The 17,143-nt window shown below is 46.8% G+C and overlaps 1 protein-coding gene across 1 annotated transcript; it reads right to left on the bottom strand.

The window, feature by feature from the left end:
* Positions 1-239: 239 nt before the first annotated feature.
* LOC119435394 (nose resistant to fluoxetine protein 6) lies at positions 240-17,062 on the bottom strand. Its single transcript, XM_037702264.2, has 6 exons — positions 16,946-17,062; positions 14,678-14,846; positions 11,260-11,342; positions 6,057-6,179; positions 5,333-5,777; positions 240-4,617 (listed from the first exon to the last, which is right to left on the bottom strand). The coding sequence occupies exons 1-6, from the start codon at positions 16,999-17,001 to the stop codon at positions 4,237-4,239; spliced, it is 1,257 nt and encodes a 418-aa protein (XP_037558192.1). The 5' UTR covers positions 17,002-17,062; the 3' UTR covers positions 240-4,236.
* Between the last annotated feature and the right edge of the window lie 81 nt (positions 17,063-17,143).

The raw sequence follows: 17,143 nt of genomic DNA on the forward strand, positions 1-17,143 counted from the left end.
AGAACTACAACTCTTATGTTATTACTTTTCTATACTGCTATATGAAAAGGGGTAGCCGTCACCATTTTAAGGTGACTTATCCTCTTTTTTATTTCTTTTACTTTATTGGCAATAAAACTGAAACAAGAAATAAAATAAAAAGGCCGTCAACTGGGAACTGAGGCATATTCGTATGTATACTGTTGATATCCTGTTACGGGAACAACTTGACAGATTGTTCAAACGACTGACGAATAACGGGAAACAAAAGTTTTATTGTACACTGTACATGTAAACATCGTTGACGTTATAAACGGTTCACAGCACATATTGTTCACTATCACTACCCTCACCGCGAGCTGCACATCTCGCACATTCGCGTGCATATCGGATGGTTGGAGAGCTCGAAACCACGTCCATAGTTAGCACACGCAGTTCATGAACTTTCAATTCCGCATTAAAGCTGTGCTAGGTTGGGCTTGCGTGCCCCCAGTTCAATATGTCACTCTTCTCAGCTTTCCTATACCTCTCGTTCAAAGAGTAACATCAAGACAACAGCACTGTCACCACCGGATTTTGCAACAACACACTTCAGTAGCACACACACACGTATACGCACACAAGGACAAACACCCAAACGCGCTAAAACCAGGTGTACACAGCGGGGAGGTAGAACGGTGGGCTTCCTCGCCGCTGTCTACGACTGTCTTTGATAAATTACGCAAATAGCGGCAGCTCGCTATTCTGTGGCGTGCGGCTGCGGCATTATATATGGCATCTCAGAACGGTGGTTTTATGCTAAAACATTTGGCCTTACAATTGACACCTCTGAGCGAGCGTTCGCTACTGTGAAATGTGTTTCTACTATGTCAGAGCCAACACACACACACACACACACACACACACACACACACACACACACACACACACACACACACACACACACACACACACACACACACACACACACACGCGCGCACACACACACACACACACACACACACACACACACACACACACACACACACACACACACACACACACACACACACACACACACACACACACACACACACACACACACACACACACACACACACACACACACACACACACTCACACACACACACACACACACACACACACACACACACACACACACACACACACACACACACACACACACACACACACACACAAAAGAAAAAGTCTAGAGAAGTCATGGGAGACCGTATCTCGTAAGGTTTAGCAGGGCAGTGGCTTCGAAGGCCACAAGTTTCATCGAGGTTCACCCTCCACACTGGAAACACTTTGTCACTGCAGCATTCACGAGTTTCTTCGGATATATTCGCGGGCGCTTCATTCACCACAGTGGGACCTTCAAGAGAAATATTTCCTTAAGCTGCACTAGTAAATTACACCTTCCAGAATATCAAACACGGCTGCTCTACTTGTGAAGGAACTCTCTGCAAGACGTCTGCCCCCCCCCCCCCCCCCCCCTCCCGGAAAACAGAAAAAAAACAGCGATAGCCAAGGCGGATGGCGACGCTACCATGAAGTTCTCGCACCATCTCACCACGTCATGGATTATTACGACGTCAGTCGAGAGGTAGTTATTGTTTATTAATAAATAAGAACTGTATTGAATCCTAAAAGAAACAAAACTCAACTTCGCAAATTTCGATAATTCTTTTTGCGCACAAGATAGGCCAAATACGAAGAAGTACTACAAAAAAAGGAAAGAAAAAAGGAAAATAAAAACATGATTTCGGCGCCGAGGTTTCAGTACGATATTAAAAAGCTAAAGTTTGCCATTTTCTCCAGTTGTATTAAACAATGCTCCGTCGTACAAATGAAAATACGGATTCGGATGAATGGTTTATCAACCTAAAATCTTCCCTATGGGCGTATTTAGTGTCCCTTTAATGCTCGATGGCAGCATCTTTTAACAAAGGTTCGGGTATTTCGGTGTCACGTTTGCGTCACTGAAGCTCTAGCTGCAAAAACGCCGTTATACTGCTCAGCTATATAGGTGCTAACCACGCATCGAATCATCACGCAATGAAACGCTACTCGCATACAGCTGACATACGAGCGCTTGGACACTCAGCGCACTTCTATATGTGCTAGGGCAAAGCGCGAACTGTATAATGAGCCTCCCACGCCTACTGAGCCGGAGACGCACAAACACGGCGTAAATATTATTCCCAGGATCGCTGTTTCCTTTCTTTGCACGTCCTTCAAAATATTCAAAGCATCGAACACAAAAGGTGCGGTGGAGCGTTCTGGCACACTGAAGGCGCATGCTCGCGATTCATTCCAGTAACTTTCAATCGCTACCGTTGCCTCACAATGACGTGCCTGCGTTCCCAGAGACAATTAGATCCCGATGGAAGCGTTGTTTTTCTTACTACCTCTCGACATCGCGGTACAAGACGACCGAGAGCGATCGCCTGGACCTAAGAGCAGTAGTAAGGAAGACAGACAACGTCGCGTGACCGAAGGTCTCCGGTGCTCGTTTAAGGAAGGACGCGGCTCGCTGGCGTAACGGCAAGCATAAAATGTCCTTTTACGCTCGTGGAGACCCTTGGTCAGCCCGCTTTGAACGCTTGAAAGAAAAACGTCATCGGATGGTCGACCACGTTTAAAAACTGTTTGCTTTCAGACAGGCGAGACATACGGAGGTTTTCCCCACGCGGTGCATTCTGAGGGAGACGCGCGTGTCAATGAATCGCGTTCTGAGGATCTAAAAAAAGAAAGAAAGAAAAAAAAAGCGGGCAAGTTTGCACTCGGTCGTGCAAAGCTTAGGCACAGCGAAAGTGTTAATCCTCAAGTCTTAACTGGCTGCTACTGCTAGATATTAACTTGGTTACTGCTAGGTCTTAACTTGGTTTAAGTTAACTGCGCATGTAGGGCTGGTATTCTCGAGCGATAATTTTCGGAGGTACCTTCCCTTTCGCGACATTTCGCGTGACCAGCGCTGGACTCGTCGGCGCCTACGAGCGACAGCGTTCCTGGCATGCCACAAACGCAGGCAGGCGAGCAGGAGCCGTGTCTGTGTCGGGCGAAGCGAGCGCGCACCTGCGCCGGCGGTTACTAGGCAACGCGAGGTGACGTCATCGCTAGTGCTTCGGCGCATGCACGGCTAGGCAACGCGGGCGGTGTCGGCAGCAGCTCTGCGCGTTGCCTCGTTGGTGCTGCAACAAGTTCTTTCACCCTCTATCTCGCTCTCATTTTCTCTTTCCCTCTCCCGAGCATTGCGCGCGCCGCGCGCATGCTCTCCTTCCCTCTCAATGTCAAGGCAACATGTGCTCGGCACGGAGAGGAGGCAAGGCACACGCCACTTCGCGAGGTGGTTGCTAGGCAACGCAGTGACGTCATAGCTCGGCGAGGTTTTGCGACAGCAGGCGCCACTTTTTACGGTTAGCTAGTACAGCTTCGCTGTTAAAAAAGAATGCAAGATCTTGCTAAACACGCACGTCTTCCTTCCACTCCCTGAGGGTACCGCACGAACCTATATCTAGTAGTTAATCGGCCCGGGCAACCAAATAACGATTTCATGAAACATTGAACCATCTCTTTCCTTGGAACTTGACAAACCATCTTTCGAGATATTTTTGTAAACGTGCGTAGCTTTCTGAGAAATCTTGTGCAATAATTTACTTCGAACGTGACCCGAAAACGGATTGGCTCTCCTTAGCAGGATATATTCACTGCACGCGGAGGAGCGAAAATACAGAAATGTGCGTTGAATGGCAAAACTTAGTGCGCGTCATTTCGCACTTAATCTCGGAGAAGAGCGACAAGGTGGCGTGAATGAGTTAGCTGCCATCTAACGCGCCGTAACCATGTCAATGATCATGCTGCTGCTGTGAATCGAATGAGAGACAGAGAAATAAAGAGAGAGAAGCAAGAAAAAGTGAAACAACGAGCCTGAAGAGAAGGAATTTTTCTTCAAAACAGGTGAAAGACTCGCACTTGACGGATAAAGAGGAAAAAAGAAACATCCCTGCATAAAATTATGGAGGTGCATAACCACATCAACTACAATAAACACAGCACACATGTACAAACTATAAAAATTTAAACCACTACGTGCTGCAGCGTCGGATGGCTTCATTGCCGTGGATACGGCTTTAGAAAAATAACCTGCTTTAAACCTTCACAATTCTATAAACACAACAGCTACAGAAACAAGGAAAATAAACACGTGCAGGACTATGTACACATTTCAGTAGCTAGATACGCAACGTGTCCTCAGAATTTCACTGAAACGATGGCGCCATTGGCCGCAGTGTCTTTCTCGCTGAGATCGTATTCACAAGCGCTGTTGACGTAGCCATTGGGATGGCTTCCATTGCAACCGTTCTTTATGACGTCGTGAAAGCCGTTGGAAAGTTCATGCTTGAATAACCCCACGTCCTGTTTTTTGGTGGCAACATTCCCGGTGGCGACTTGGACAGCCTTCATTTCTTGGGCGTCGTTATTGTACTTGGTGTTGTCACTCCTCAGCCCTTCCAGGGGCAGGAATCTCCGGAAGAACTCATTGTCCAGGCCGGCCACGGGACATTCAATGAGGAGGTAGACGATAGCTCCCAGGGCGTAGGACATGATGACTTGGGAGATGTATATTTGAGCCTGCGAAAACCACCAAGCAGCGCAAGTTAGTCACATGTTCGTCGAAAAAAAAAAAAAAAGAGAACTGGTGAGGCTACGTTTTGTCAGTCGCGTCAAACAATAGCTCAAGACCAGAACAGATGATCTTAATTTGTGATTGATTAAGTGGCCATAATTAATCTTGAGTCCTCCTCTACGCCGTCTGTTATGGCCCCTGTAAAGCTTTGGGAAGTTAGGTCTTGCGAAAAAATTAGGGTGGGGATATATGTGACGATTCTATTCCGAGTCTATTCCTTTTCGCTCTCCGTCAGGGGTGTGAGCAGCGACACAACTGCGTTATCACAAGAAGCGGTAGATGACAAAAAAAAAAAAAAAGGGATGGAATAGCTTGAAAATAATCCTAACGTTACGCGGACCTAGTTCACCACTTTTTATCTGGCACCGGTCGCCTATTTGTAAGAAATGAAGCCCTGCCAAAGGCTAGGTAATATTTGAGCGCTTTAGCAACAAGCCCATGATAACTTAGTAAGAACCTTTTGCTTTGTAATGAAGCTAATCATGGCCTCCTCGCTGATACTGTGGTGGTAGGTATTCCTGGCAGCTTGGCCATAGCTAGTTCTGTGCAGTACCGGAATCGAAGTTCCGCAAAGCACAAATAACTGTTGCTTCATCGGCACGTACTATCTCTTCTATGCGGCGTGATACCTGTGACTTGTGTACATGCACTGTGGCTTACCTGCAGAAAAGGCTGCTGCGTGACGTGCTCCCGGCTGAGAATAGCATTGACGGCCATGAGGAGGATGTGGACCAGGTAGACTGAAAACGATAGCCTTCCCAGTGGGTACATGATGGGCCAGGCGAGGATCTTCGTGACGAAACCTCCGCGGCCTGTGGCACAAGCGTACATAACCCAGCCGACGCTCAAGCCCCAAGAAACGCGGTGCAGGCCCCCGTAAAAGGCCGACTCGAGCCTCTCCGGCTGGCGGCCCACGAACCAGCTGCGTACGCCCAGCAGCGCGGCCAGGGACACTGTGACAGCCAAAACCCACGCAGCAGCCTGCACCTTCCGTGACAGCTGGTGCCTCCTTACGGCCAGGCAGCCGAAGATCATGCCCACAAACAGCGGCGGCGCGTGCGTGTACGCCTTGACATAGATGTTCATCGCCGAATCGATAAGCTGCCTGCGAGGAGATTCAAAGGCACGGTATAGCTGGTGACTGAGAAGCACTATATCCATACGGGGGAAGAAATAGAAACTGGGGAGTTATACATGATTAAAATTGAGCACTTTGAGCGTTACGTTGCAGCGTGATGTTACGAACACTCGTAAAGATTCCCAGAAAGCTGAATTGGCTACATAGTATTGTTTTTTCCCCCTCATGTAAATTCTCTTTACGTACAAAATTCGGTAGGAGCCCATGGAGAGGAATGACTTTGAATAAGCTGACTGCAAGACTTACCGTACGTTCGTGGTAAATACGATGTTGAACGGCGCGTAGTCATTGACGTAAATCTGAATGCCGGTTGTCAGGCAAGTGGCAGCAACGATAAGTCCCATGATCCACAGGGCTCCCTTGGGCCATCTACAAGGTAACCATTAGAGCAGTCGTTCGTGAAACTGGCAAAAGTCACAAGTGAATTGAGGAAGGTGCAACTACATGACAGACGGGAAAATGCACTTGTGGAAACTTATGTGCCGAAAAACTCTTCTTACCTGAATTAACCCCAAAGATAGCAACAATTATCGTTGTGTCAAGTAACAAAGAGATTGCTGAAGCAAAAAAAAAAAAAAGCAAATAGTGCGAGCATCGATGTGGCTTCTGACCACATGGTAGTCTTCAGTTGAAAAATAGACACAGTGCCTTATCCTATTGGCTTACTGATGGACTAGACTAAATTTGTACTTACTGAATCTGTATCTCTTGACTGGAATGCTATGACTCCAGTGGTACATATATCAATTTGTGGCTTGATGTAAATATATCCGCAAACAAGCTACTTAGTGTGGCTTCTTTCTGATCAACGCAAAACGAATTGAGGACTACGTAATTTCCTGATTATCTGAAGTTGAACACTGTACAGGGTGTCCCAGCTATGATACACCAAGATTTTAAAAAAGAGCAATTGCGTTACTCGAAGAAAACCTAGTTCGTATTGTTCCCAGTACAGTCGAGTAGCCGCCAGTAACTTTTTTGTTTGTGAGATTTAATTAGGTAATTGTAATGAATTATCTAACTCCAGAAGTATTGTCCTAATTATCAAAATGTCAATGTGAAAATTGTAGAGCAACATGAAACATTCCTGATACGGCTTTCTGTTGCTCAATACGTGCTCATAGAAGTGTTTTTCCGAGCGTGAAAGTAGGTCGTGAATACACGCAAAATTGCCATCAACACCCTGGCTCACACCTATCTCTCCAATAAGGAAGGAGATTCGCAAGGCGGAAAGGTGGGAGCAGGATGCATGGGGCTAGACAGGCCAGAGCTAGACGAACCGTTCACTGTACCAGAAATTAGACACGTTCTCTTCAACCTAAACGGAAGGTACGCCCCTGGGCCAGACGGAGTTACCAACAAACTCCTCCGAAGCCTGGACGACAATGCCATAGAAATCATAACGGCAGAGATAAACGAAGTATGGAGTTCGGGGAAGGTCCCGCTGGAATGGCGCACAGCCAAGGTTGTGCTTATCCCCAAACCGGGAAACCCCCGCATATGGGTAACCTGCGTCCCATCTCTCTAACATCATGCATTTGCAAAGTGGCCGAACATGCTCGAAGCATTAATAGAATCACAGAACACATAGAGAACAACGAAATCTTCAGAGACAATTTAATCGGATTTAGAAGAGGACTTTCAACACAGGACGCAATGCTCCTTCTAGAAAGATCCATATTCGACAACGCGTCGCGTGGCGTTAAAGGCATCCTTGGACTCGACCTCGCCAAAGCTTTCGACAAGGTAGCGCATGAGCACATCCTGAAAGAAATTTCCTCCCTTAATATAGGGCGTAGATTCTTTAACTTCACTTTTTCTTTCCTGTCGAAAATAAAGGAGCTCCTTCGATTGGGTACGATTTCGGGCGGTCCTTACGAACTGGGCAACTACGGAACTCCTCAGGGCTCGGTCCTATCCCCGTTACTCTTTAACATCGCCATGCATAAACTTTCTAACAGGCTAGCCGAACTCCCAAAAGTGGGCCACGCGATTTATGCGGACGACATTACAATCTGGTCTCCGGGGGGATCTCTGGCCGAACTAGAGCAATCCTTGCAGGGGGTCATAGAGGTGACGGAGGTGTTTCTTACAGACACAGGACTAAAGCTCTCGCCGAGCAAATCCGAACTCTTACTCTACAGGCAGGCTTGGCAAGGCGTTAGGAACCTTGAGCCTCTGGAAACACTGCCAGTCAAAATTACGACTAGAGAAGGACACCCCATTCCAAGGGTGAACTCCATCAAAATTTTTGGACTTTTAATCAACGCCAAAGGATGTAATGCAGAAGCTCTAAAAAAGCTCGTAGCACAGGCGCACAGGCGCACAATATACTCAGGCTACTTGCCAGAGTTACAAGTAGAAAGGGGGGACTCAAGGAGGACAGCCTACTCAGGGTCTTTCAGGCCTTCTCCATCAATCAAGTTACCTACACGGCACCTCTCCTCAAATGGAGCAAAGCAGAAAGGAACGAACTCGACACGCTCATTAGGTCCGGTATCAAAAGACTACTCGGCATCCCACAATGTGCTAGCACGGAGAAACTATTGGAGCTCGGTCTTCACAATACTATCGATGAATTAATCGAGGCACATCTCACTGCACAGATCTCCAGGCTTTCGTTAACTAAGCCGGGTAACAAAATCCTTAACGAAGCAGGTATATCATCCATACAACCACCGCTCGACAGATCCCCCCTGTTCAAACAAGCCAAGGAAGGTGTAACGGTCGATCCCGTACCGAGAAACATTCACCCGGTATATAACGAGGGCCGAAGAATCGCACGGACTAAAGCCATCCTTCAAAGAGTTAATCCGTACGGGGCAGATGCACTCTTCGTTGACGCGGCCAAATACGGCAGCGAAAACAGGTTTGCAATCTCGGTCGTAGACGCGCGAGGAACGCTGATTAGCGCTGCGTCCGTTTGCACTAAGCACGCAAACGAGGCGGAGGAAACCGCGATAGCCTTGGCCCTTAACGCTGCTAAAGGCCCAACGACTGTTTTCTCCGACTCGCGCACTGCCGTCAGGGCCTTCTCGTCAGCCCTAGTGTCTAAGCACATGGCTAACCCACTCAACAAATCTCTTGAAAATACTGCGGACAACGAGACAGGGGGTCACCATATCGCCTGGTTCCCGGCCCACGTTAAAGGAGTAGTTAATCAAGCGGGTTGCAACCCCAACGAGCAGGCTCACTGCCTAGCGCGTGAATTCACGAACCGCGCCCGGGCTAATGGTCCAGCTCTCTCACAGGATTGCTCCCCTAAAGACCCTCTTACCACCTTTAACGAGATCACATCCCTCTACAGACTGAGCAGGAGTATATTCCCTCCCCCTCACCCAAACTTAAACAAGGCTTAGTCTGTCACGTTTAGGCTCTTACAGACGAGGTCGTACCTCACCCCCAGAGCGCTCAATCGGATAGATTCCAACTTCCCGCAATCATGCTCCAAATGTGAGAACGAGTACTGCTCTTTCGATCGTATGCTCTGGCTGTGCCCGTTCAACGCGGGCTCTGGTCTTCACGACAAATCCAAGTGGGACGCCCTACTGCAAAGCGCGGCCTTTACGCATCAACGACAGGCCGTCCAGAGGGCCCGCGACGTCGCCGAGAGCCACCAGCTCCCGGTTCCGTCATGGGCGGAGCCACCAACTTGATTGGGGTGCCTTCGGCTCCCCCAATTTTTTTTCCTCAGGACCTTTCAATAAAGTTCTTGTCAACTGTCAACTGTCAACTGCCGCGTGACTGGCCACTCGAGACACTTTGCGTATACATGCAGGCTTCTTTCACGCTCGGAAAAACACTTTTATGAGCACGTATTGAGCAACAGAAAGCTGTATCGGGAGTTTTAAGCGAAGCTTTATAGGCTCACAAGTTTCGGCGGCGGTGGTGGTGATGGTGGTGGTGTCACGCTGAAAAGTGGGCCGATCCTGGCCATAGTGCAGAAAGGGTCCAACCTCATTGGCACATACCAGGGACAAAAAAGAAAGAGAAAGAGAGCTAGAGAGAGAGAGAAAGAGAGGAAGAAAGAAAGAAATAAAGAGAGAGAGAAAGATAGAGAGAAAGAATAGAGAGAAAGACAGAGAGAGAAACAGAGAGAAATAGAAAGAGAGATAAAGAAATAAAATCACCACGAAAGTCACACAAAGAAAGAGAGAAATGAAGAAATAGAGAAATAAACAGGGAAAGATAGAGAAAGGGAGAGGGATAGAAAAAACGATAGAGAGAGAAAGAGAGAGAGAGAAAGAAAGAGAGAGAGGGAGAGAAAGAAAGAGAGAAAGAAAGAAAAAGAAAATCACCACAAAAGTCAGAGACAGAAAGAGAAAGAGAGAGAAAGAAAATCACCACCAAGGTCAGAGAAAGAAAGAAAAAGGAAGAAAGAGAGAAAGAATGAGAGAGAAGAGAGAAGAAAAGAGAGAGAACGAAAGAAATAAAGAGAGAGAAATAAAGATAGAGAAATAAAGAGAGAGAGAATGGTGGATAGAGAGACAGAGAAAGAGAGAGAGAAGAGAGAAAGAAAGAAAGAGTGAGAGAAAGAAAATCACCACGAAGGTCACATACACGCATGACAAGCTTCGCTTACCCCCATTTGCTCGACAGGGGAAGGGCTGGTGATTTTTTTTTTCATGTTGCTCTACAATTTTCTCATTGACACTTTGATAATTAGGACATTACTTCTCGAGTTAGATAACTAATTACAATTATTCAATTAAATCTCAGTAACGAAAAAAATTACTGGCGGGTACTCCACTGTACTGGAAACAATACGATCTAGGTTTTCTTCGAGTAACGCAATTGCTCCTTTTAATGCGACAGCGTTAAGGGCCCCGTGTCGCAGAAAATACGGTGTTGGTGTCCGCCGTCGGCGGCGTTGTCCGTCAAAAAAAAAAAAAAAATCATCCCGAACCACAAACGCGCAGGCCCATCGCGTGGCGCAGAGGCGTTACTGAACTAATTACATTTCTCAAAGTAAAATGCGTTCTAAAATTCGTAAAGTCCGACTTACACACAACATACAGACAGGATAGCGTCGGATTGTAATTTGAATATGCACAAAAATAATTTGAATATACAGAAAAAAAAACTGTTGTGTTACGCGAAAACCCAAACACAAACCCCTTTTACCTTACTTACGGGGGTATTAACCATTGATGAGTCACTGCTTGTAGCCTCTACCTTACGGGGGTATGAGCCATTGCTCAGCCCTGCACTGCCGCTAATGTGTTCCACTCTTAAAGGGGAAGCTCAAGCGTCGTCCAGTGTTTTTTTTTAAAATCTTGCTGCATGATAATTGGGCCACCCTGTATATTGTACCAAACTAACCTTGAAAATTGAACAACGGATGTAGGGGCCGCAGGATATTGTTAAAAATCGCATAAATGCATCTCGCAGAAAAAGGCACGCAACAAATATCCTTAAAAGGGGTAAAACCAAGTAAAGGATCGCTTACTTAGGTGTGATGAAAATCAGGATTATGGTGCTGACGATGGCAAGCTGGTAGTCGACTGAGAGGTACCAGTAGTGGGGCATACACTGCATAGGATTAAAAAAAACACACACACACACAATTGATTGCTTGACGACACCACACTCGGGAGGCGCTGGGTGCAGAGACAAAAATATATTTGCTATCAACTGCAACGGCATACACTGTCTCGAAGATGTGTATTTTACAGGTGCACAAATAGAGGCAAGAACATAATTATGAGCTGCAGACAAATCATGTTATTTTTCTAGGTATAGGGTAGTTTTTGGAGCACTATTACGATGGCCACAATTTGCCTATGCCTTTACTTTAGCACATGATCGTGAAAAATATTGGCGCCTATATGTGGCGGCAGCCACTCCTCCTAGATGGGTCCGTGTAGTTCAACTATTGGAGCTCACTTACCGCATCTGCGTATAAAGAGAGAGATAGAGTGAGACAAAAAAAAACTTTTATTGTGAATGAGGTGTGGCGTCTTCCTCGTAGCGTGCAGCGCCTAGTTAAGAGCCCCGTTGGCTCGCGCCACTCTGTGTGCCTGCTTGATCTGCCGTCGCTGCTCCTTCGGGTCTGAGCCGGTCAGCGCAGTCCTCCAGGTTAAGGTGAGAGTGTAGCCCGGACGGTGTGGGCATTCCCAGGTGCAGTGATATACTGTGGACTTTGCCCCACAGCAGGGACAATACGAGGGATATTGTGTGGATTGGAAGAGGTGAAAGTAAAAGAGACAGGGGAATGAGGTTGTAGCTGTCGCCACAGGCGACGGCATCTTCTCGATTAAGGCAATGGTGTGTGATGTGTGTGTGTGTGTGGGGGGGGTCCTGCTATAATGTTGTAGCGCTTGACTGTAGTTCAGTGGTTCTGTCGGTGGCGTCGTCTGGGTTGGACAGCTCTTCCAATGGCGCCAGATTTGCGACCTCTCGGGCTACCGCATTAGCGCGTTCATTACCATGGAGAGAGGCGTGTCCAGGTATCAGACGATACGCACCCTGTGTAACGCTGTAGGGTGTAATGATGTGAGGATATGGCGTGTGTATGGTATCACTATTCCATGTTCCAAAGTCCCGCCGGCGGTTTGCGAATCAGTGACCACTGTGATGGGCCAGTGCAGTGCCGGTATGGTTGAAGCGTGTATGGGGCGATAGGGCGATAGTACCCAGGGCGATAGTACCCTCTTCTGCCGTGCCACTGTCTACAGTATTGAGCGTGGCCGAAGCCCTCAGAGTGTCTGTGCTATCTAGAACGACTAGACACAAGGCAAGTCTCTGTGGGTACCGGGCCATGGCGGTGTATATAGGACCGGTGTGTCCAATGTGACATCGCCAAAGACTCGGGCCAGGGGCTGTGCTGTTGCCGCTATCGGGCATTTAAAACGGTCAGGGTGCATATTCCCGGGAATTGGGGCCGCGTGTATTTTGTGTCGAATGCTAAGCGCTAGAAGAGTGGGGTCATCCTGTTGCGTTTTTTTTTTCGGCGTTTGGTATCCTAGCCGGGATAGAATGAGGCCCCCCTGCCTTTTCCGTAGGAGGCGTTGGGATTGGCTGTTAAGGTGGCCTTTCACTAGTTCTGCGATTGTATTGTGCACACCGAGTCTTAGTAGGAGCTGCGTGGTCGCATGTTGGGGTAGCCCCAGCGCTGCCTTTAGTACCGTAGAGGAGGTGGTACGTTAATCTGTTAATTATGAGTGCTTGTACGATGTGGAGTACATCTTTCCTCTAGGAGTATTTTTATCTGCGGTTCGTAATGCGCTTTACCAGGTGCGTTACTTGGATGCTTTGTTGGCGCAGTAGGTGAAGCGTATGTGTTGTCTTTCCGTTGTATTGTATGTGAAGGCCTAGCACACGGAGTCTGTCTACCCTTTGGAATGAGGTTGCCATGTAGATGCAATGTGACGACTGGTGGTAAATCGGCCTTATTGGATTTCTTAAATACAGGCATAAGGTTCATGGGGAGCTATAGCAACAATTAAAACTTGGTTCTTCGAAGTGAACGTCGTTTGAAGATTTCAAGATCAACAGTCGATGATGTGACATCATAACACACCATGCTAGCCTCCTAACCATCAGCAGGTGCCTGGTTTGCAAACGGAGCAATCACAGAGTGACGGTGTTTGCCGATCCAAGCTGTTTTCGAAATTTGATCGGCAGTTCAGTGAATCGATACCTTCTCGATACGTGCGCGATATTAGGCCTCACACACTTATATGTTGCATGTTATGCATACGACGAAAACGGGTCCTTGCGGCATTTTCGAAAAGTCACTTCGGCAAGGATGGAAGGCTGCCTCTTATCCGTACTCGGCAAGACTTCATGCATGATTATCACTCCATCAAGATGAGGCGCTGCGAGGGAGCTTCACCGACTAGCAAGCAATGTTCATTTGGACATTTTAAACAAACTGGGTAGTTTAAATGACATACTTCAAAGCCTGTGACCAGCACACTGATCACATTAACCACACGGTTCTCGCGTTGCGTTACAGCGCTGCTGTGCTGTCAAGGCGTAGCCTTCACGGCAGGAGGTAACCTTAAATACGGACTTCTTCGTATTTCGCAAACACGTCTCCGACATCAGCTCGTCTGTAGGCGCACAAGTCGTCGGCACTTAGTGGAGGGATACAACCACTTGTTTTCGTACATTCGTTGTATCTCCTGTGCGAGAAGGCTGCCAACGACAAGTTATTTGCGGACTGTGTAGCTGGAATATGTGCTCTCTTCTCAGTGCATACACATGCCTCGCTGGACTCTCTGATAACCCAACATGGGACCACTGCATCTGGGAGGGCACTAGCGAGCACCGCCACTGCCGCTGTCCCCGCTTTGAAATCCAAAGCCAGAGTCGTGGGTCTGCGGTGAGCTCAGTGAACGCGCCAACTTTACTGATGCGAACAAACTGGGATCTTCATCTCATACTCCCTCAGCCCAGAAAAACTACACGAACGCTACTAAGGTATCTGAAGGCAACGAACTTCAGTGGCCGTCCATGTAGGCAATTAATTTTTTTTCCCATACACGTAGATTGTCCCTACTCGTGCATATATGCTTTATTTCTCTCTTTTTCTCTCCCATCACCTCTTCAAGTTCAGGGTATAGCCAAAAGACTGCCTGTCAGGTTTATCTTCTCGTACTTTTTATTAAATGGAAGCTTCCATTGGTCGGCGCGTTCGCTATCTTTTCACTTGATGTAAGGATTGCCCGGTACCCATTCTTGCGAGCTACTACCGGCTTTCATTATTTCCTGGCAGTTTAGGCAGAGTGGTGAAGCAGTGCGGTGTAGTGTGCGCGTTCTGACCAGCATTGCATTTGACATACTCGTAGTGGCCGTTTCTTGTAGAAGCTCTGCACAACAATCAGCAGCTAGGTGAGACAGGGACGGGACGGGCTACTCACCAAGTCCTTGAAGTCATCCATGTAGTTTTGGGACATGGTGAATATCTTCCACCAGCTCTTGTCACAGGGCTTCTGGAAGAGCGGCCAGTAGTCGTGCAGCACGGGTCCGTCCACCAAGGCTGGGATGAGGAATACGAAGCCCAGGAGCGCGGCCATTGGCATGATAAACCTGCGGCATGGCAGCGGACATGCGCGCGTCAGCCTGCGCAATGGCTGCATACTTTATAGTTCCGTGCAAGGTGCTTGCAGCTTTGCGAAGAAAGAGACACACTATAGGCATGGACGACTTTCAGTTCCTGATCTCCTTATATTTTCTCTTCTTACATTTTTGCTGTATTATGACTGCTGACACGTATTATGATATCACCCGAACATGCGCAGTTGGAAATACCGTGCAGAGGAGCTTTTGAATTCCAGGCTGCTGAAATAAGGTCAACGCAAATCTCGAACTCTGAAACGGCTATACCAGTTGCCGGAAAGCATGTTATGGCTTGTTGGTGGGCTATAGTTAGTTCTGGATCATAGTGAACGTTTAACAGAGCGAACAGACGAAGCACAAGACGAAGTTGGCCATGCACGTTTCTGCGTCACCTACTTGTCTAGTTTTTTTTATTATTAAATCTATTTTAGGAGAGGTTGGTGCCTATATGTGGCGCCGGCTACTCCTCTTCTCTTGCATGACAGTTGTCCTCAGAATGTTGTCAAAAATCACAAAACTGGACTGATAACCATATGTACGAACATTCACGTACTAAGTCTTGCCTGCAATATAAATAAATGTTCGCGCAACAGAAGTGTTCTCATAACATAAATACTCACAAAACTGAAGTGTTCACACACAACGCATGAGTTCAGAAAGCATAAATGTTCACAATACCAAGTTCACAAAGAAGATGTTGCGCACTTGCGAATTAGGTCCCTCTTGAATGCCGCGCTCTAAATACAACAGTCTTGTACGCAGACACAAATGCTACATGAACACGAAGACACAATAAACATGTAATCAAGAGTGCCTGTTAATAATAACAATGCCAGCAATAGCTGATATCGGACTTAGTATTTTTTATATTTTTGATTCCTCCGAAATTTGTACTAAGGCGCGGCAGCGAATGTTTTGTAGTTTTTCTGTCGGCCATGGACCCAAAATTTTTCCTATGGATAGTGGTCATCTATCCAAGACATGTAGTTTTTCTGAAAGCTTCTTACGGGGAGCATCATGTTTTTTTACAGTGTAGAAGAATGTGTTCTTTGTCTTCTTCAGCCTCTTCACATGATCATGTAGCACTATTCGTTTTTCATATCCTATATAGGAAGCATTTAGTATAGGCAGCGCCTAGCTGAAGCCTATGTACTGTTGTTTCAACCGATCGGTTAATTTTAAACGGAATATTGAATTCTATCCCATAATAAATGTTAATAATTGAGAGTTCTGCGCATCATTTATGAACCAAGTTTCCTTGGACAATCTACCACATAGCTTGTTCAATAAACATCGCGCATCACTCATTGCTAGAGGAACTAGTGATAATTAATTCTCTTGATGAGATGCACGTGCCATGTGATCAGCTGTTACATTTAGTTCTTTGTCTGTTCGCACTGTTAAATGTTCATCATGGCAAGCATGCGTATTATGGGACGCACCAAGTTGGCTCAGGAGATATGGCGCTCGCCTGCCGAGCACGAGATCGTGGGTTTATTTCTTCTGGACGCAGCGGTCCACAGTGGTACACGTTAAACAACCCTACTTGGTCAAAATTGATCCGTAGCCCTCCACTACAGCGTTCCCTAAATCCCACTGTGCTGTTTGAAGATGTTAAACGCCGTGATCAAAATAAATGAACTTACGGAATAGCGGCTCGTAAATGCAATAGTATAGCTATTACATATTGATAAACATGCACCATAAACATGTTTTTCTCTTGGTGCGACACGCTTAGACAGCGCATCAAATGTGCTGGTCCCTAATGCCAGTTTTTTTTTTTTGTTACTGTAATGGCTTTGCTTGAGTCTTGCAGATCTTTGGAGATCGCCATCAGGTAACAGGTCCTAACAAGATCATCAACTAGCTTAATTAGGTGTGCGTGTATGTGAATGTGTATTCCCGTTGTGTGTTCCTGCGTTGCGTCAGCTTTCACGCTACGGTTTCAGTAGCATACGCCAGGCCTTCAGCAAGGTAGATATACCTTGCCTTCAGTGGCCAGCATCTCTGTTTCCATCTATTACATTCATACCAATCAAATGAGCAGTAATTTGCACTTGCTGACTCACCTGATGTAGCGCCTGCCAAGTGCCACGATGAATAGCATTACTGGGTGGACGTCCATATTAGGTGCTTTGGTTACCAGATAGCCCGAAAGAAATCCTCTGCAAGAACGCCAGTTTTTCACACAATGAGCAGTATTCATTGTTCAAAGAATATAGCTGCAACGAGATATTTACGAAAAATAAAAATAAAAGAAAAATCAC

This window comes from Dermacentor silvarum, unplaced genomic scaffold (genome assembly GCF_013339745.2).
Source record: "Dermacentor silvarum isolate Dsil-2018 unplaced genomic scaffold, BIME_Dsil_1.4 Seq675, whole genome shotgun sequence".
In the NCBI taxonomy this organism is placed as follows: Eukaryota; Metazoa; Arthropoda; class Arachnida; order Ixodida; family Ixodidae; genus Dermacentor; species Dermacentor silvarum.